Source organism: Lagopus leucura, unplaced genomic scaffold, assembly GCF_019238085.1.
Source record: "Lagopus leucura isolate 7727_CA_CO unplaced genomic scaffold, USGS_WTPT01 Super-Scaffold_100039, whole genome shotgun sequence".
Taxonomy (NCBI): Eukaryota; Metazoa; Chordata; class Aves; order Galliformes; family Phasianidae; genus Lagopus; species Lagopus leucura.
The window spans coordinates 4,039,285-4,060,796 of record NW_024962288.1 but is presented as its reverse complement, the minus strand read 5'-3'; the positions used below and the strand labels follow the sequence as shown (position 1 = coordinate 4,060,796).

The 21,512-nt window shown below is 49.9% G+C and overlaps 1 protein-coding gene across 1 annotated transcript in view; it reads right to left on the bottom strand.

The window, feature by feature from the left end:
• Positions 1-14,740: 14,740 nt before the first annotated feature.
• Positions 14,741-21,512, bottom strand: part of TOX2 (TOX high mobility group box family member 2) — a 112,896-nt gene continuing 106,124 nt past the window's right edge. Inside the window, exons 8-9 of the mRNA XM_042883728.1 lie at positions 20,991-21,121; positions 14,741-15,894 (exon numbers count right to left, since the gene is read on the bottom strand). Coding sequence (XP_042739662.1) covers positions 15,858-15,894; positions 20,991-21,121 — 168 coding nt within the window. The 3' untranslated portion in view covers positions 14,741-15,857. The remainder of the gene's footprint in view (positions 15,895-20,990; positions 21,122-21,512) is intronic.

The window sequence follows — 21,512 nt, the reverse complement described above, 5'->3', positions numbered from 1 at the left end:
GCCCTTCACCGTGGTGGTGACATATCCATATGCGATATAAATGACCTGTTGTTTCAAATGATGATAATGGGAATAAATACCAAATTAAAAAAGAATCAAACCTCTTAGGTCAGGAGAAATACCAGAATTTCAAACACCCAGAAAGCTCTTGCTCTAGCAAAGGCCACGTAACCACGGCAACGGGAGCCCTCACTGTCACGATAATAAAAAAATATATTATTCTAGGAGAGCTCTTAAAAGGGAAATATACATTTCACTGAGGTGGGTGGTGAAATATTGGGTGGTGGATTGAGGAATGAGGTGGAGGAGCCTGGGAAGCTGTCTTGGCTGTTCTTCAGCACGTGGCAGGCAGAGGGATGGAGAGCTGGGGGCTGGGGGTGCAAATGGCCCCACTGAGGATGTCTACCCTGGAACAACACAGAGTGGATGGCAAATGCTGGGAGTTCTGGAGCAGCAGCAGCGTCCTGCAGTGCTGTGAGGGCGACTGTCCCGCTGTGTGATACGGGCTGGCTGGCTGGGAGCTGCAGGAGCTCTCTGGAAAATGGGCCCAGACGTGGAATGGCAAATTGGAGCAGCCCTGTGCCAGGCTGGCATGGGGGCTCAGCGATGTCCCCAAGTCTCCAGGCCAATCCCCCTCATTCCAGGGGATCAGGTGGATGATGGCAGACAGACAGGGATGTTCCTGCTGTTGGTCCTCCTCCCCCATGCTGGTTCCACAGGTAGGGCTCTGCTCGACTTGATTCCACTGGCAGTGCAGCTCAATGCTTTATGAGCAGCCAACCCAGGGTCTCCGCCCCATACCCTGCCAGCCGGGGCTCTGCCCTGCCAGCACTGGCGTTTCACCCCGCTGCCCTTCCTACTACAGCTAAGGGGAGCCCAGGGACAAGCAGGAGGTCTGGGGAGTCCTGCTGAGACCCAGCAGCCAGGGCTCTGTGCAGAGGACCCGAGGGGTAACGTCCACAACCACCTCCCGTTGTGACTCCGATCCCGGCAAAGCACTGGGAAACCTCTGAACCCCTGAGGGCGCAGAGGGAAGGGACTGCAGGTGCTAATAAGGGGGTGAAACGCAGGGCTGCACCACCGGCAGAACCCTCCGCGGGCATCCATCCTTTCAGAGATACCATCTGCGCAGAGACCTCGGGGCGCTTCACCTCCGGCGATCGAACAGAGAGTTGCACAGCAGAGTTTGGCCGCTGCGCCGCCGTCCAACCGCGCCTCAGAACCCCGAGGAGCACAACGTCGGCAGCTCCGTGCCCCGGAGGTCAGCCGCTCTCGAATCCTCAGGCCGCTCACTTCGCTCTCTGCAGGGGGAGCTCTCGCAGTGCCGCAGCCGCAGCTTCGTGCGCTCCCTGGCGGCTCCGCCGAGCAGCAGCCGCTGCGCTCCACTCCGCACCGCACCGCGCTCCACGGCTTCCCAGAGGACGCATTGGGCTGACATCCATCCCATGGTTTCCCACCTCCTTGCATTCGTTCCACCCGCGGTGTTTTCTAGCGATCAACTTGAACGGGGATCGATTGCGCCCGTATGGAGAGCGGGGCGGTGCGCGGGGTGCTGTGCTGGGAGTGCGGCGAGCAGAACACAGGCACCTCTCAGCCTGTCAGCAGCTCCTGCCGTGGAGCAGCGCCACGGGACGGGGTGCCAGCCGTCCCCGGCAGAACGGAGGTGCTCAGAGAGGCAGTGGTGCCCCATCCCTGCAGACAGCCGAGGTCAGGCTGGATGGGGCTCTGAGCACTGATGGAGCTGTGGGCGTCCTGTGCACTGCAGGGGGGTTGGACCTGATGGCCTCTAAGGATCCTTTCCAACTCAAATGGTTCTATGGTGGTATGACCAACCCCTATTCCAGATTTGGTGCTGGGTGGAACAGAGTGCCCGGCTCCGGGGGCACAAACCTCATGGGCACAGCAGGGTGAGGAGTGTGCAGGCCCTCCCCTGTGGCTCTGGGAGGCACATGGAAAGAAATGAAGGAATTTGCAGTTACTTTTCTGTCAGAGATGCCTTTTAGTCCTATATCTGTCCCTCCTAGGTGCCATTCCCATATACATATGAAGACCGTTAGGAACACAATGCTTGGCCTAGGTTGCATAGAAGAGATAAAGGACACTGGATAAATTGGAGGTAATTTAGCTTTTATACAAACATGGATGTATGCATCATTACCGTTTTATTTATGCGTGTGTGTGTTTACACATACAGATCTTACATTTACATATTTATAGGATTGCTAAATGAAATATAGAAATGCCATCGGAGACAGCTCTGGGATGAAAGAAACACTGTGAGCTCGTGGGGGTGAAAAAGAAGAAAACAAATATAAAATAATGATAAACCAGCAACCTCACTCTATTCTTCTGTTACCAGAAGTAAGTTACAGCTCTGAACAAATGCATGTTTTACTGCACGCTCTGCTGCTGCGTCACAAGGAGCCTTCCTTCTCTTCAGATTGCTGTCTTTCCTTATGCTAAAGGGGAAAAAAAAAAAATCCAGGCTATTTAGCACTGCGGTGAAAATTCACACCTTCTCTGAGATGATATTTCAGGTTCTTCTGCTTTTTTTTTTTTTCTTTCCTGCCACCATTCCTGGTGTCTCTAAGCTGCACTGAACACGAGATTTAAATGCTGATGTCGCCCTGAGGAGCTCTCCCACTCAGCCCGGATCCCCACCCCAACTATTTGGGCTCCTTGGCAAAATAAATGTGGAGTTATTGACTCTGTGTGAGTGGAGCTCTCCCGGTGTCATTCAGACACCCTTTTTTTTTTTGGAGTGGCTTCTCTTGAGATGGTGTGACACAGCATTTGGACACAAAAAGCCCACCAGGAGAGCAGCAGCCGGGCTCCGCTCCCTTTGAATTGCTCTTAGTGCATTACTCAGTTTTCAATTTCCTCCCCTTTGCTATGAACAACCTGAGCTTTATGTTTCCCTTTTAAGCTGATTGAAATAAAGTATTTGAACAAATGTCACGGGCACTTAGAAATCTCTTCTCTGTTTACTCTCCTTTGCTTTTGTTCCGTCCATCTCCTGCAGCAGCGGCTCTTAGAGCCTTGAGTGCTGTCTGTCTAAATGAATGCATCTTGTAGGCAGGGAGCTGTACAAATTCATTAATTTTTTGTGTATTGGAAATATGCCTCGATGAAGGCTCTGCTCGCGCTTCTCAGATGGCTGAATAGGTGAGCTTCTCTATAAACCATCACTGAAGGTCTCCTTGAGATCCATTAGGTACATACCTCCAGGAGTGCCTTACCCACCCAACAGACATTTATGTTCTGGACAGACAATAGGCACCGAAGGAGAAGTGTTGTCATCTTCCCAGCTCTTTCTGAACCATCTGCCATTGCGTGTGTGACTCATTGAGGCCCAGGTGGGCAAACGCACGGATGCATTTCCATCCATGGTGATGGAACCTGCGTGGTCCTTGTGCACCTCCATCCCTGGGACAAGGTGACGGTGCACAGAACTTAGGCTGCAATGGTTCCTCAGGCAGACAGGAGCAGCTCAGTGCACTGCCCTTTTCCCAAGCTGATGGTCAGAGCCCAGAAAGCCCTGATGGCTCAACCTCCCCTGGTGCCTCTATCCACACCCCCACCCCAAGGATCTCCATTTCAGCTTTTGGTCCTTACATCTGAGCTGTGCTAATGGGGTGGTGATCTCATGTCCATGCCTGTGCCATCTTTTTCTGGCAGGTGGCAACTTAAAGACTGGCTTCTTGGCTTGGACCCTGCATCCCCAGTTGCTGAACCAGATCCTCACCTGGGGTTTGACTCCAAGGCCCACCTCATCACCACGGTGCTGCCTCGCATGCTGGGCTTTTTGTTGGACCTATCAGCCACCCTGTCCTGCTCGCCTTGCTCCTGCGCTATGGGATGGGGGAAAGCCCCGCTGGCTCTGGGCTCCCCGTAGCTCCCCACACTTGGGCAGCAGCCCTGCTTGTGATGCTCCATCATGGTGACATGGTGAGGCTGTGCACGGAGGCTCGCTCAGCAGCGTGCTCCTAGCAATGCTCTCCATGCTGTTTCACTTTTCTGGGGTGAAATATCTCACCCAAAGGGTAGTTTTAGGGAAATTCCAACCTCTACTGTCTGTGTGCCTTCTGCCCAGTACCTGTTTCTCATCCCCTTATGTCTGCAAGGACTAATCTACCTCTCTGGGCATCATGTGCTGCTTGAGCTTGCCGCCTAATTCTGTCCATCCCCAGAAGAGCTTAGCAGAAAGACTGTGGGGTGATGCTGAAGGAGGCATGAGACGATCTCCAGTTGCTGAATGGTGTGCTAGAAAAGGCCATGCAGGATGCTCGGTGACATTTTTAGATGTGCTGATATGGGAGGGCTGTGCTGGTGCCATGCATGCACCATCTGAAGCAGAAGACCAGGCTGCTCACTGCTGTGATGTCCTTGGCTCATGCCCAGCTCACGTCCCAGTGTGAGGCCCCAGTCTACACATCTTCCTCCAGATGTGGTATTCTGGCAGGTGGGAGGTCCACACTACTCTGGTCTCCCACTCCCAGGGCTCTGAGCACAGATGTGTTGGTTTAACTGATTGCCATAAGTTCCTTCCAGTGAGGGAAATAGCTTTGTGTGTTACATGAGGCGGTGTAAAGAATCAATTTAGCTCCCATCTGAGTTGCGCGGAGAAGTGAATAAATTGAGAATTGTTTTTAAAACAATAATTCTGTTTGTTTTCATCATCATCTGGACTTGTTCCTTCTGCTGCTGGAGCTACAGCCCTGGATAGAAATACCTGTCCCAGCCCAGGAGTTATTATGGGATGCTTATGGGAAGAGCAAAAGGAGGGTGAAGGATGGAGGTGAGTCAGGTAGGAATGAGCACAGGAAGGAGAGAACTGGGTGAATACGTAACCTGGTCTCAACAGCCTGTCCTGTTGAGTAGGGAAGAGGTCCAAATGGGATCATGAGCTACCAGATGGAGAGGACTGTTGTGCTGGGATGTCCTTGGGGTGGGTGATCCACTGAGCACATCCACCCTCACCACGTCCATCAGCAGCTCGCAAGGAGGGACCTTGATGTGGAGTGAGAGCCAGGAATGGGAGCTGGGAGGGACTGGGGGTGGAGGGGAGCACACGGCACACCTGCTATGTGGATGGCTGCCTTTTGCTGCCTTCTCCACAGAGGACCTCCTGGCTGCACTCGGGCACTTTAGCTGCGAGCCCAAACCTTACAGCCCTCATTGCTGCTCAGCCCAGTGCCTGCCCCAGCCCCTCCTGGGCTGCTGCTCACCATGAGAAAGAGCAAGTCCCAGGTGAGCTTTCTGAGAAGCTCAGTGCACACCTGCTCCTGCTTATCTGCACCTCTCACTCTGCCCTGGCCATGAAAGGTCCGTGTGTCTGTCCTCTGGCCGTGGAGGCAGAGCATCGTGAGGACCACATCCCTTGGTGCTGGTGACCAACGTGCCCTCCAGCCCCAGCGATCAGCAGTGGCAGATGGATGCTGAACGACACCCTGTGTTCAAGACCCATCATTTGTGACACCTGTTGGGTGGATAGCTAAAAAAGCTGCAGTTTGTTCGGAGTTTGGCACGGCTGTACTATGAGGAAGGGGAGACTGTAACACAAACCACAAGAACTGTAGCACTGGGATAACACTGCGAGCAGCAGTTGCTGCTGCTTCACCTATTCCACAGCTTGAAAGCATGGAAATAAGTTAAAAGCAACGTTTCTTGTGCTCTTTATCACTTCAGCATCAGCCGTGCTGCAGGCGTTGCCACCACCCCAGGTCTATCAGCTTGAGTCCCACGGCTGCAAAATAAGGGCTGAGCAGCACCTGTAGTGCACGCTGATGGAGCTTGGCAGGGTGTGCACAGCTCCTGCAGCTCGATGCGTGCAGTGCATCGGCTCCCTTTGCTCTTTGCAGGATGCTCAGTGCTGCTGGGGCTGGGACAGCCCAACACAACCACACCTGGTTGGAATGCCACCGACTCGTCCTGCTGGTGCTGGTGCATCACATGTGCTTCAGGATGGGTTACTGCTGTGCACACAGCACAATCCAAGGGCTTCCTCCTGCCCCCAGGATTCTCCTGCCCCAGGATGCTCATGCCTTGGGATGCTCCAGCTCCCAGCTTCACAAGCTCAGGGACAAACCATTAAACAAACATCAGGGAAAGCAAAATCTTCCTAGCAATTACTTCAGAACTGAGATTGCAAGTCTGTTGGTTTTGTTCGTACTCATCTGAAAGCCTTTGACACATCCGTGCTGTATGTTTCTTTTATGAATATGCAAATCAAAGCAGCAAAATTACGGATAATGATATGTAGTCAAAACTTTTCAGAAGTTAATGCATATTCCTTATTTTGCAGATTTCTATCACATTTGTATTTGCAAAATAGATGAGATAGCACCACTCAAGAGCACAGCTTCCCTGTCACTGCGGCAGCAATACACCTTTCACAGCCACAGGGAGCTGCCAGCACCTTCCCAGTGTGCCATGTCCCTGTGGGAAGGGGACACTGGTGTCAGGGCCGAGCCACGTCCCACCTCTCATGTCTCATGGCAGCCTGATGGAGCTGTAGGTGTTTACTGCTGGGGAGTTGGACCCTTCAATGGTCCCTTCCAACGCAAACAGTTCTGTGATTCTATGATCCAATGCTGTTCCTTCTCTAGGGCTGGGGCAAACTCTTGCCCAGATGCTCCCATGTGAGGTTCCCAAGGTTTGGAGATCACTGGCTTTTTACAGAATCACAGAATGGCCAGGTTGGAAGGGACCTCAAGGATCAGGAAGCTCCAACCCCTGCCACACACAGGGCCACCAACCTCCCCATTTAATACCAGCCCAGGCTGCCCAGGGCCCCATCCAACCTGGCCTTGAACACCTCCAGGGATGGACGGGGCATCCACAGCCTCTCCATAGGAAAGAACTTCCCCCAGCATCCAACCTCAACCTTCCACATCCAACCTAAATTTTCCAAATCTTTTACCCGGACTGCTCAGTGCGGGGCAGAAATAACTCACTGGTAGTACTTTGCAGACTTTGTTGAAGGTGGAACCCACTGGATTACCCAAGCAGCATCCCAGCCTCCTTTTCCTCGTTGTCTTTCCTAATCCCTCATTGCACAAGGTAGACATGCATAACCCAGGCTCATTTCCATGCTGGGGTGACTCCAGTGCCAGCATATCCACTCCTGCTGGAGATGCTTCCTGGGTGTTATGCTGTGATGGCCATGTGCTGAATGGAGATGGGGTGTGATGGGTTGGGTTGGATTAAATGATCTTAATGGTCTTTTCCAACCTTAATGATTCTGTGATTCTAGAATGTGCTGCTGGTACATGGTTCATTCAAGACTATCAAAGGGAAAAGAAATTGCTGTAAAGATGTTGTGCCCACTCAGTGGGTGGAAGAGGAGAGAATGGCACAGATGGGTGGCTTGGAGGGAAGGTGGGGGTGGAGAAGCTGTTTTAGAAGGTGCTGAGCTTTGGTGGAGGTGCTGCCCAGGGCAGGTCAGGAGCTGGCACCTGCCTGCATCCAGCAAGCTCCATCCCTATGGCTATCAGGTCTTCTGTAGGCTTTGCAGCAGTGTGCACAGCCATGAGGACCTGCAGCACCCTGGGCTCCAAGAAGAACCTTGTTGAACTCTTGAGTTTTAAAGGGAGCTTCCCGTGCAGGATTGCTCTCACTCATGACCTTTGCCCCTCCCAGCCCAGCCCTGCTGGGAACATGACCCTTTTGTAGACTATGCTCCCCCAAATTAATTTCATCACCTTTAATAATGCGCGTGGGAGAGCGGTTTCCAGCAAGTAGCACCCGTTGAGAAGCCCCCCCCGGCAGCGGCCTGCCAGCCCTCCTCCTCCTTCTCTTTCTTCTTGCAAACACCTACATCCTTCCTGTATTGTTTGAAACCACAAGATAATAAACTGAGAAGCAAACGCCGTCAAACGCTGAGTGGAAAGGTCTGCGGTGAGAGGTGGACCTTCACGCCTCGTGGGCTCCACCTCCCGCTGCAAATACCACCGGAAACCTCTGTCCTGCCTGTTGCATAACGAGGAACAAAGCCATGGTGCTTGGCTGGCACTTCCTTGTGGTCATCATGACCTCGGCCAGCCCTGCTGGCTGGATTTGGCAGCCTAGGGCTTGTGCCGTGTTCTGTTCCAAGGGGCTCCTTGCCGGGTTCTTACCAGCACATATTTGGGCAAAGGGCTTTTTCATGTACTTGGTCCCAGCCAGCAGGTTGGTAGCCCACTGCACCTATGGGCACACCATGAGATAGGGATGCACTGGGAGCTGTCTGCCTTGCAGACCCTCAAGATATCTGAAACACAAGTTGCTAGGTGAACGTTCCTATGCCCAGCTGCTTCAGAGTGGACAGTTGAGAACTGACTGCTGCGGCACCCCAAGTCATTGTGGCTTTGGATGCTGGGCACATTTGAGCCCCCAGGCAGCAGCAGTGGGGAGCTGGGTGCTGAGCATAGCTTCGGGTGCTGGGTGCATCCTGTCCTGTGCAGTGTGGCTCTGCTGCCCTGCATCCCTGCACCACTGCAGGACAGTGGCCACCACAGGTTCTTCACTATAAGAGTGGTGAGGTGCTGGAACAGCTGCCCAGAGAGGCTGTGGATGCCCCGTCCATCCCTGGAGGTGTTCAAGGCCGGGTTGGATGGGGCCCTGGGCAGCCTGGGCTGGTATTAAATGGGGAGGTTGGTGGCCCTGTGTGTGGCAGGGGTTGGAGCTTCCTGATCCTTGAGGTCCCTTCCAACCCTGGCCATTCTGTGATTCTGTGATTCTGTGGCAAGACCAGAATCACTGCAGGTAGGGACCAAGGTTTGTTTTCAGGCATGTCTACCTGGTGGCTGTCTGGGCAATGCAGTAAGCTGTCTTTAAGCACTTGGTGAGCAGAGCAGGAACAGCACTTGCTGACCCATTGCTGTGCAAACATGCTGGCAGACAGTCGCATGCAGCTGAACCTTGGGAAAGATCTGGACGTAGAGAGGAAAGATGAATTGGCAGACGGCTCCTGTGACACTTCAAGAGCTGCCAGTTGAGCGCTGGCACTCCAAGCACATGTGGTGTTGCTCAGCTTCAAGGAAATCCTTCACTCAGGTTTGCTTGTCACTTGCCAATCCATTCCCTTGCTCCTCTGGGATGGAGGCAATCAGGAAAGTCAAGCCAGTTCCCACTTAGGCAATATTTAATGGACTTGTTCTTGAGGTACTCTGAGGTTATACCAGACGAAAGTCCTGATAATACAAGACTTCAGTGCTGTCTGTGGCAAGGAAGTTGGAACCCAGATGATATTTTGATCTGCTTAATGCTGTTGTAGGAGTGCTGCCCAGTTCTAAATGTAGGCGTAAGTCTTGTATTCCCCACCACAACCCTGCGCTTCGTGGTGCACTGAACTGAGTGGAGACCCCGAAGTTACAGTGACTTTAGATCAATTTAGACTTGATCTAAAACCCACCAAAAGCACCACAGGATCCTCTGTTCGCGTTCTGAACCAGGGCTGTTTCGTGTTTTGGGAGAAGCCCATACAGGAACGCAGTAGAGGCGCGTTTTTATCTTCTCATGGAAAACTTCTGGATGAAAGAACAGAAATTAAAGTTTGTCTCATTCTATATTCACATTTTCTTTTCATTTTGGGTTTGGGAGAGAAGAAATTATTCATGTCTTCAGCTCCTCCTCTCTCTCTTATTTCTGTCTTTTTCTCTCTGTGCCAAACTCAAAAACACAAAGGAATGGATGGGTGATGTTCATGGGAAGAGAAGACATTTGCTCCAGGTTTTCCAGTCTTTTCAGCTCTGCAGCATTAAATAATGCTGCAACTGTGTAAAAATTGCAACTTAAAAAGACAAAAGTGAAGTGCCGAGTTATTCCAGTGCAGAGAAAAGGAAGGAAATCAACCTGAGGATGTTTCTTGCTTTAATGCTTTCAGTATTATGGAAGGGCCAAAGGAAAAACAACAAATAGAAGCACAGGACCCGACCAGCAGTCTTGCATTGCTGAGGGGGTCTGAGAAACCACATTTTTCTCACCTTTCAAATGGAAACTATGCATTTGTATTGCATCATAAATTTAGATTGCTTTTCAGTTATTCAAAGTGAGATATTTACTATTTCTTCTCATGGTTTACGTTGCCCCCAAACCTGGTTCAGCCTTCGGTCTGAAAGGTGTTTCCAGTGCAGTCACTGAGTGCTGAGAGGGGCTCTGAGAGCGCGCGGAGCTTTGGCTGAACGTCTCCCAAACTCTGAGGAGGGCTTTTCCCCCACGTGCTTTGAGCCCACAGTTTGGTGCTTGGGCTGGGGATGGGACCATCTCCCCAGAGCCCAAGTGAGGGAGCCAGGAGTTGCCCACTCAGCTCCCAGTGGGACACCTGGTGGGATGAAACTCATTTTGCTCACGCTCAGGGTAATTAGCGTGATGTGCTCTGAGTTTTATTAACTCAGTCTAGCTTTCCGGGCTGCCTGTCCATAGGGAAGGCAGCAAGGCCGTGGCCCTTTGTGACCCTCGCTCAGTGACTGAGGTGAGGCGAGGAACCCCCAGGCGGTGGCCTTTGGGGATGGAAATGGCCTTCACGTCCATCCTGTCCCTCCTTCTTCCTCAGATAGCTTTAGAAGCTGGCAGAAGCTCTCCGTGTGACATTTCCAAGCTTTTGGCAGGGCAGCGTGGGGAATGCTTGCGCTCTTTTTTTCCCCTCTGTATCCCGCAGTGATTCAGGTGAGTGGGAGATTGCACAAGTCCTATAACAGGTGGTGCTACCCAACCTCTCTGCCAAAAGACCAGCCACAATTAAAGCAGTTAAGTGAGGATCTACTTACAAAAACGCCATGCATAACTACAGAAATATTTTGTGTAAATTGCTGGAGGATGAAAAATTAGTATAAACTGTGCTGCAAGCCAATAAATCTACTTGTAGTGTAGTGCTTCCGGAGACAGCATCTAGCAAATGCCTGCGTTCCAGAAAAAGAAAAAGGTTCAATATGTTCTGAAATGCCTCTATCCTGTTTCTCTGCTAACTTCCCCCGAGCCATGCTGTCTTCTGGAGAAGTCCCAAATCCCTGGGATTTCTTCCAGCCCTCCTCCCGTGGCAGGCATTACAGGCTCCTAACCAGGAAACAGATACGAGTGCTTGTTACCTGAGTGCCCCAACGGGATGAAGGGATGTGTTTGGGCACCCGGCGTCCCCACCAGACTCCTGTTGTGTGGCACAAAGGGAGGCAGCACAGAGCTGTTGGAGCAGGAGGTGGGCCAGAAAGCACATGTAGCTCCTGCCAGCCCCAGCATCACTCCTTCATCACTCCATCACTGTCCCCCTGGGTGCAGATGGTGGCCCTGGTGTCCCCTGTGGGACCATGCAGGGCAGCACGTGGCCCCTCAGCATCGCAATGGCCTACAGTTCTGTAGTCTATTCTATAGTCATAACTGTCTTCCGTGATCAAAATTCATCTGGAAAACAATGAGACACGTTGATTATGTACTGAAAAGCAGTTATTATTCTTTCCTCTTTCCTTGCGGTGAAAGGTGCTTGGTTCATAATGAAACTGTAGTGTGATTCCAGCTCGAGTAATTCTATCCTCCCACCAAAGCTGAGAGCTGCCAGGACCCAAAGCTGTGCAGGTGACTTTACGAGCAAGGGCCAGCCCTGCAGCACCTCCTGGCATTGCTCCTGGGAGGTGAGGATGAGGATCTGACCCATCTCAAGGCTCCCCCATTAAAGGGGGCTGGGAATGATGAGCAGCCTCCCCCAGTACCCAGCCTGATGAGGGAGAGCACACAGCCCCCACTACGTTCCTTTGCTCTTGGAAACCTGGCCATTCCACTGCAGCAAATGCGGGGCAATATGTGATGCACTGCCATGAGAAGTTATATCTAATCCTGGGCAGAGTCTTGCCATGGGCTCCCAGCCCTTTGCTGCCTTGGAGACACAGGGGCATGAGCATGGGCAGAAGGGCAAAGCAAGGCTAGCAGGAGCCCTGGAGCAGCTGAGATGGAGAGCTGAGCACTCTGTTCTTCCAGCCCTCCTTTAGTTGCACTCATACTGCAAACCAGCACCCCAGTATCACCTGCAAAAACACCCACCTCGTACATTCTGCATTAGTTGACTTTCTGTCCCCACAAATAATGCTGGCAGAGCAGCAGAAAGCTCTCTAATGGGCTCACAGAGTAATAAAGTAGCCTCACCAGGAATAAAGCCTAAAGCAGTTACTGTGCCAGGTATTATGCTGATTGACCACATTGCAGTTCAAAGTCAAGAAGAGTTGAGGATACGGTGATAAAACATTTGGTCTAAAATCAGACTCTAAATTGCCCTTTTGGACAGCACAGCATTTCATCCAGGAGGACTGTTATTCCTCTCATCTCTCCCCTGCAAAAACTCACTGTTCAAAGAGATAATTTTGCACTGCTCGTGTGCTGAGGTGAGGAATGCTGCACTCTGAGCCGTGTGAATGCTCATACTGAGGTGATGAACCATGGGGGTGCAAACTTCCTTCATACACCTCCCTGCTCCAAAGGGTTAACACTGCTGAGATCCCTCTGGTGAGACTGGGAAACTCCCCATTACATTTCACTGTGTTGCTAATTACGTCCTCACAAGCCCAAGTCAATTAGCGAGGTTTCTTCCTGTGTGCCTCTTTGCCTCTTGGATTTCTTCTCCATCATTAGGAACTCCTGCCTGGGTCCGGCTTGGATGCGCTGGGGTTGAACTTGGTCATCTCAGTGGTCTTTTCCAACCTTGGTGATGAGGATAAGGGGTTGCTCCTTGTCTAGGAGCAGCAGCTCTGCAGGCAGTCTGGCAGCAGAATGTGAGCAGTGTGGAGCAATTGCACCTGCTCACAGGAGGAGAACAGGGTGAGCCGATATCCTTCTTCAAACATGGAAAAAATTACTGCAACAAGGAAAGCAATGAGTTCTCCGTGATGTTCAAACGTGAGGGATTTGCTCTGTAGGGAGAGAGATTTAGGTTAACCGCCTGGAATTGAAAGGTTCTCAGTGGGAGGTTGGGAGCACAGGGAGGGCTCGGGCAGGTCTGACCCCAAGGCACACAGGGAGGTCAGGTAACTTTTCAGAGCCAGTTACTGCATTTTCTACTAAAGCTAATAGTGAATAAAGGCTGATGTCACTCTGCTCTACTCAAGGGTTGCTGTGATTATACCAAAATGGGTAACGGGACAAGGAAGAGGCACTTGGTGCTTTTTATCTGTGCCATTCAGAGAGCAGGAAGGTTGGGGTTAAAGCATGTTACAGCTCTAATGAAAGATGATTCACACCGTCACGTCTTGATTTCACTCTCATGCAGTGAAGGCAAATATTCTCAGCAGAGGGGGCACCGCTCAGTCGCTTGGCAGTAAGGCTGTGATGGCCTTGGGCGAGTAGGAGAGCACATCCTTCCTGTCAGGCTGACTGCACGTGTTGGTGTCCCAGGGGCTCTCCATCCCATGCCGTGTTGCCATTGCCTCCATCTCTCCCAGCATCCGATCCCAAACCCAGCGTGCCCTGAGCCACCTGCAGATCTTCCCCCGCTGAGGGCAGAGGGCAGCTTCTGGGTGGCACAGACTGGGATTTTGGGGTGGCTCTTTTGGACGTGCCAGCGGGTCGTAGGGGATTCTGCAGCACACGTCAACCAGAGGACGGAGCAGGATGACCTCCAGCATGAGCTCCTTGCCCTGTGTGATGGACCAGAGCTTGGCACTCTAGTCGGACTTCATGCAATAAGCACAGGGCACAGCAGCATTTTGAAAGAGTATATAAAACCATTGGGCAATGAAAAATATCATTTAGCCCGTAAAAAAACCCTTTAAGCTCGAAGGGTGAGCTCCCTCTGAATTGTTAGAATGGTCTGAAGGCTTAACAAGTTATTTAAAGTCATTGGAGGATATAAGTGTTAAGGCCACCTTCATCATTAACAGGTAACAGTGGGAATACTAGGATCTTAACTATGAGATTGGGACCTAAACATGACCTGATGCTCCAAATTGCATGAGAAACACAGCCATGCTGCCACTTCACATTTTTCCATTTAAATGCACACTGGCAGAAACTAGGCTTTATCTAAATGACTGCAACCTGTGTGCTAGGAACAGAGCGTGGTGAGACTCCTATGGACAAGGCTGCCTCTGAAAATAGGCTTAAAACGGTACATTAACTAATGGGTTTCCACCAGACAGGCAGCCTGGGGTGTGAAATTTCACATCGTGTTCGTTTCTACACCATTCACATTTTCCATCCTTCCTATTTGTGCTTGTCCTTCTCACCAGTGTTCCCTAGGAAGAGTTGGAAAGGGCTCTCGTGGGCACCTGGTGGCCCATGGACTGGGGCACAGGTCACTCCAGGGGGGTGGTGGGGACACAGACCTGGAGGTGTTCAAGAAATGTTCAGATGTTGTACCAAAGGACACGAGCTGAGGGGAAATATCGATGGCAGGTGGGTGGTTGGACTGCATGTCAGAGGTCTTTCCCAACCTTGGTGATTCCATGATTCTACGATACGATTCCAGGATTCTGCACTTCTGTAGCTAAATGCATTGGGCAGCTGCTCAAAGCACCCTCTGCTGAGCACAGGGTCGGTGCTTTTCAGGACAGCAAATGAGAAACACCTGTCTGCTGTGGTGGTCATTGCTCGGTGATCCATTTTCACTGCCAGAGGTGGTCCCAGGCATTTTGAGTGAAGTCCTGTTGGCCCAAAGCAAGGGGAAGAAAACGAGTGAGGATGTGGTGGAAGAGGAAGGAGGGATGGGACAAGGACAAGTCATGGGCACCACGGCCACCATGGCCGAGGCCAACCCCAGCACAAGGAGACACTGGTTCAGGTCTATTTTTCTTATCTTTTATTATAAAGAAAGGTAAGATAAGCATCGTGAATGTGCCAGGTGCTGCGAACACAGCACCATCAAACAACATAAAAAAGTAAAATAAAAATAAAAGAAAAATGCACCTTATGAGAAACCGTAATTATGCTCTCTAATTCTTCATAAATAGACAAAAATCATTGTCAGCAATTTTTTAAATAGATGGACATATGGCAGGAAAAATATAATAATGCCATACAACATGGATATAAATTGTCCATTTCTTGCTGTACAAATAATAGAAACAAGTTTGGCAGGCTTTTTTTTGTTGTTTTTTTTTTATACACATCTCCCTTCTATGTATAACTAAAAAATGTGCTACAATTAATATAAAATGCTTTTACTATAAAGTAAACTACTAATTTTTTTCACAAAAAAATCTTAAAGATGTCTTTAGCACAGCTCTAAAACACTTAGTAAACTACTTACAACTATCCAACAAATTATATTTTCATGATCTGTTTCACATTTTCCCTCCCATGTTTTGCCTTCTCCTCTCACCCCACCTACCTAAGAATAGTTTTTATTTACTTTTTGTATTTTTTTTTGCCAGACATCCAAGGCCTTTGCATGTACAATATTCACACAAACTTCACATTTTTCTTGCACAAAGTTTAGTGCTGTTAGCAAGTCAAAAGAGTGCATCCTCCTACTGAGCTGGCCTAATGCTTGAGGACACCAGACCTGGGCTTATGCTGCATCTAAAAGCAGTTCACTAGGAAAGTAGTCTGTAGCTAAGCTGATGGCAAGCAGAAAAATTGTGTCCTTATTTCATTATTATTTTTTTTGTTGGTTTTGTGTTTATTTATTTTTTATACTATTTTCTTTTTTTTTTTTTTTTTTTTTGTTGTTGTTGTTGTTCTTTGTGATTAACGAGGTTCTGGTCTTCCACGGAAAGTAGACTTTAGAGTTCAAAAGCAATCAGAGAAAACTGCTCTTAGAGCCTGGGGACGAAGCCAGCGGCGAGGTGCAGAGGTTGCTCTCTTGGCAGTACGACTTGCTCGGAGCCTCGCCACGCTGTCTGTAAGATAGACCCTGCCACGTGTCCTTCATCTGAGCCTCCTGGGACAGATGGAGAGCCTTAGGTGAGGTAGAGTGCCTTGTCCCTCGGCAGCATGCTGTAAGGGAAACGAGAGCAGGAGGTGAGACGGGCAGCAGGGCGGCGCTTGGCAGGCAGAAATGGGCACTTGCTCAGCCATCTGCACACCCGGCTCAGGGTCACACAACACCCCGAGTTGGAAGGCACTAACGGGGATCATTGAGCCCAACCTCCGGCTGCACACAGCCCACCCAAACCCCGCGGCTGGGAGCAGTGCCCAAACGCTCCTCGAGCTCCGGCAGCTCGGGGCTGTGGCCCCAGGAGACGAGTGGGTCCCTCTCCCACATTAAAGCACGATGTGGTATTGCTCTGAAGCCCATTTCATTTCAACGGGGCTTACTGTTTGCCCAGATCTGATCGTCTCCACAAAGACGCCTTGGCCTTAAAAGTAGAGAAGAACACTGCAAGGCTTTGGGAAATTCTGGTGTGGGTGTGATTGTGAGTGGAATAATGGGAAAACAGCAGCCAACAAGCAGTGCTTTTGTTGATAGAGTGCAGCACAGACGAGTCTGCATTTTGCTAATCTCCACGTTTTATAATCTGCATTTTAAATGCAGAGTGTTCCCTACTGCACTCAGCAAAGATTTAATACCAGTGAACAGCAGAGAGGTATTCTGATACTAAAACTTCATTAATTTTACAAAATAGGCTACAGAACACTTCCCAGTTCATTACAGCATATTGCCATAAATAATTGAACCTGAACTAAGTGCATTTGTGATGTTTCGCCTCTGTCTTTTTATAAAGTTTGCTCACTTAGTGTCTGATTTGGAAATTTCCCCTGCTTAAGAGTGAATTGCTTCATGGTTAGCAGGGATTGGTGAGGCTGCCAGAATCTGGATGGAGCAGCTGGCTGTACGTGTTTACCTGAGATCATCTCCTCCTTAACCCCAAAGAGTGGGAAAAGAGGAGGAAAGGTGCTGAATGCCGATACCCCAAAAGAACCCAATCTGGGTGGGGAGGCGAGGCCTCACTTTGCAATCAGCCTGGATGTGACTGCAGGGAGCACCATCACTTCTGGGCTTCAACACTTCTGTGCCACATTGCTGGGCGTCCACAGCTCGCCCACCAGGTTGGCATTGATCAGGGACAGCAATGCCAAGGGAGAGACAAGCCAGCACACCTCTGTCACAGCACCAGGCAATGACACGCAGGTACTGGTTCTAAGCAGCTCACATAATTTGCAGGCCTAGGCTATGGATGAGGTGAAATTCATTGGAATTTTTGGAACACACAGAATAATGCAGGCTGGAAGGGCCTTGGAACTGCCTGGTTCCCATGCAAAGCAGGGTCAGCACTGAGCAGGTGGCTCAGCATCTTCACTGGGCCTTAACAACATGTCCCGAAACCTGGAGGATAAAGTCACCTACTGCTAATGAAAGGAAGGAGGTAGGAAGACGACTGCCATTCAGTGCTGCCATCACAAACCTAAACAGTAGGAGACAAATGCAAACAAATGCTGAAAACAGCTTTGGTATGGAAAGAGAAAAAAAAAATGGTGAGGTGCCTGTAGGAATTTCGAAAGTATTTGCAAACTGAGCTGCAACCAGGATAGAGGGGAGCTTGGTGCATTGGAGAAACTCACTGCAAACGCAGGTATTTGGTGGGTGCCTGGGAATGAGCAAGTGTGAGAGCAAGGCTGTCAGGTGGGGGAGACAGGGGACTGTGTAAGTCTGTGATACGACGGCAGAAAGAAACGAAACTGGATGCTGCAATTGCTTGTGGGAAGTGATAGTCATGCACTAAGATGGGGAAAGGAGGCTCGTGTCTTTGCTAGAAGGCTGGGTTAGCTTGGGCTCGAGCCCAGAAAGAGCTAGAAAAATTGGATGGAAGTCAGTGAGCACAAACTCATTTTAAATGGGGAGAGGATGGGCTAAGAAACATCTAAAGCTCCCTCTAATATGGTTGATTTATGAATTAAGGAGTGTCTGCTTGAAAGATCCTGGAATCTGAGGGGTGTAAGGGAAGAAGAAAAGTTTCATAGCATTATAATCAGTACCAGTTGGCTGGGGAAAAAAAAAAAAAAAGCTTCAGCAATCCTTCCTAAAGAGATCTATTAGATGGGGAAGGACAGAGAGAAAGCCCACCTCGTTAGCTTTTCAGATGTCTGGATGACAAGCACAAAAGGAAATGCAAGACTGGGAGGTTTTACCCCAGCTAAAGCAGTGCCAGTGCATCACAAAAGCTAAAGAAATGCCGAGGGCAGGCAGGAAATCAGCATCCTCATCTGAGAGCCAGGCACACTGCTGGTGTGCTGGAGCAGTCAATGAGATCATTGCTTTCAGGAACCTGGGGCTCCGTAGCTGAGCCGCACCAGGACAGAAAATAATCCCTTCCCCACCCAGACTATTGCTGATTTTGCTTAAATTACAATTAAGCTGAATGCCATTTGGAGGTTGAAACGGGCAGTAACATGATCCAGAGGCTTCCCAATGATACCCACAGCCGTGCTGATGAATCATACCCAGTGAGATGTCTGTTCCCTTTGCTGCTCTGCACAAGCCTTGCTGGCAGCTGTAGCTCACCCTGTGCCCAGCTCAGAGCAAGGCAGCAAGGGGCAGCCCGAAAGCTCTGAGCACAGCTAGCAAATCAGTGCAGAACTGGATAAACAGCACAGGCAAGAAGATGAAGAGATCTGGATAATCACTTTCCTGGACAACACATTGAAGATACACATGGGCTGCATTTCAGCAGTAAGAAGGGGGTTGTTCCTACTGATGTGTGTGGACACTACAAGTGGACACTACAGAATCGTAGAATCACGGAATCATTAAGGTTGGAAAGACCACTGAGGTCATCCAGTCCAACCACCCTGCCATCCCCACCACAGGCACTACACCACGTCCCTCAGTGCCACATCTAACCTTGTCTCAAAAACCTGCAGGGAGGGCCCTCTGGCAGCAAATATTAGGGGCTGGTGGGAGCAGGTGGTGATGGCAGTGCTCGTGCACCAGGCTGCACAGTGAAATGAAGGGAAGCTGGTCAGTCTTGGTGCAGGAGATGGTCTCTTAAAAGAGATGGTGACGTTTTTTTGGTGCACTAAGAGCTCTCTGATCTATATGCATCTGAGTTCATTTCTATAACCCACTCTCGTAATTATCTGGTAGTCTCTGCATAATCTGTCTGGTTTTAAAATGATTTTTTTTCCAGGAAGCTGTGATAAACCCATGAAATTCGATCTTTCTGCTGTGACAAAGTCATGAAATGCATGAGCTTTGATCATGAATTGCATGGACCCTGTGCTAACAATACAGCGCTACCGCTGGATGGCAAAGGGCTTGTTTTAGCAACACAAAACCCAATCCTGCCTACAATGTTAGCATTTCCCCCGTGTCTGGGAGTCACCTCTGCTCGGCATCTCCACAAATAAGCCTCCAAGCGTTTTGCCCGCAGCATCTAAAATGATTTTTATCATCGAGTGCCAAAGAACTTCCTCTCCTGGGGCTGTCTGCTGGGCCTTTGCTAAGCAGCGTGCCAGATTCTGCACTAGAGCCCACAACAATCCCCATAGCTGACACCCTCCGCAGGCAGATACAGCCCTATTCTCGTGGCTTGGTGAGTTATTTATTTCCCTGAAAGGAATAAACGTCTGTACAGTCTGTGCCCAGCCCAGCAATTGTAAGTGCACTGCTGGCACAGGCGGGAGCTGCACTCTGAAAAGCCTGGGAGCTTGCTATTATCTCCAGTGAAAGCACTGTGTTCCAGCACTTCAAGCAAATCAAACAATACTCAGAAGCTACCAACCTCCTTCCCTACCTGCTCTAGCAGCAGCCACCGTGCCTGTTTGACAGAGCACAAGAGCAGGCTTGAAGCTGTTAATGCTGAGCCAAGAGAGCTGGATTAGGCTGTGTTTGGAAATGGCTTTTACACCCTCACTCTTGGCTGGCTTTGAGATGATCCTGATGTTTTTATTTATTGGGGAATTCAGGCAGTATTAAAGGGACCTTTGTGCAGGCCCTTTCAGGGAGTAAGTGGGAAGATCTGGACAGAAGTCCACCTGCAAGGTGCAGAGGACTGAAGTATCACAGCTCCAAGGAGGATGAGGCTTTGTGCCCTCTATGCTTAAACCCTGGGATGGACAGAGACAGCTAGAGGAGACTGTGGCCTTGGTGGTAAAAGTGATCACTTCAGAAGCAGGACATTGCTTATGGACACGGCCAAACGCTCTCCAACACCAGTATCCATTTGGCCTCCAACCCCAGCATCTCCTGGGATTCTGCTTGTGGTACACTACAGAGCCACAAAAAGTGAAGCTCTTCAATATGTTGAGTTTAAGCTTCTCTAGCAAGCAGCAAACCCACAAATGCTGCAATAATCGTAATCATAGGGCATAATCACAGAATCATAGAATCATTATGGTTGGAAAAGACCTCTCAGATCTTCTAGTCCAACCATCCACCTACCAACAATATTGCCCAGCCTGTCCCTAAGTACCACATCTACACACTGCACCAAACACTCACAGGACGTGGATACTCTTGTACTCTGGGTGACGGCCATGCTGAACTCAATGCACGTAATGGGCTGGGCTTCCCTGTCTTGCTCTGGAAGGAAATGTCTCAAACCCTTCCATTGCTCACAGGATGGAAAAACTCCAAAAAGAGAAAGCCATTCATGTCCAATGAAAATATTATCTGTGATTTTTAAGCTACCTGCCTCCATAGCATCATATCAGTGAGCCCACAGGGAAGAGGAAACCTTGAGCACCATTTACCATAAGTAGTCTTTCAACTTGCTCAACATTTTGGGGTAGGTTCCCAGCTGTTGTAAGCTGTCAGACTTCCAACCATTTACAAAGACACGTTGCACTCTGTGCTTTGTGGTTAAAAAGTGCTGACCCATTTTGCTCACAGGAGGCAGAAAGACCTCTGCAGAAATTGCTCCCAGAACTCAGTGATGGGTAAACAAAGTTTACTGGCACTTCAAGCAACTCAAGTGACTCAAGCCTAGGACTCAAGCTATGGGAGGAAGCACCGTGACAAAGAAATGCAAATTGTTTGTGCAACGTGACATCTTCCTCTCTTTATCACCCATCCCTTTTGGAACAACAAACAACCATACGTTCATAGATGAGATGAGAGAAAATATGTGAGCAAAGCCCTGCTGTCTACTGGCCTGCAGTGGTTAATGCCACACTCTCTGCTGGGGTAGTCATTGTCCCACTCAGTGCTTCCTGCAGGGTTTGATGCACCAGGCGAACGGGGTCCAACGCTGTTTGGAAACTCAGAGGAGATGTGTGAGAAGTCCTGTGGAGTGGAGAGAAAAGGAAGGGTTAAATGCATGGACAGAGGCATCCGAGCATCTAAGAATATTGCACAAACATGATTGCATGCCCCAAAAGCACTGCAGTGCAGGGTGTAGAGCCCTTACATGAGGAGAACAGCTCAGGACTCAAAGCTCCATGGTGGAGCTGAGCAGAACATGAGCTGCTGCAAGCATGTATCCATGCAGCTACATCTCCCATCCCTCTGCCCCTCTGTTATTTGGGTCCTCAAGGGAGTGGTACGTGGCTGCAGGAGAAGCACAGCCAGGAAAGCCTTCACATCAGTATTTGGGCAATCGAACCCATTTTTCCACTTGAAGTGCAGCTCCCTTTGCAGTAAGGCATCAGCCCGTCACAGAACATTGTAACAAGGT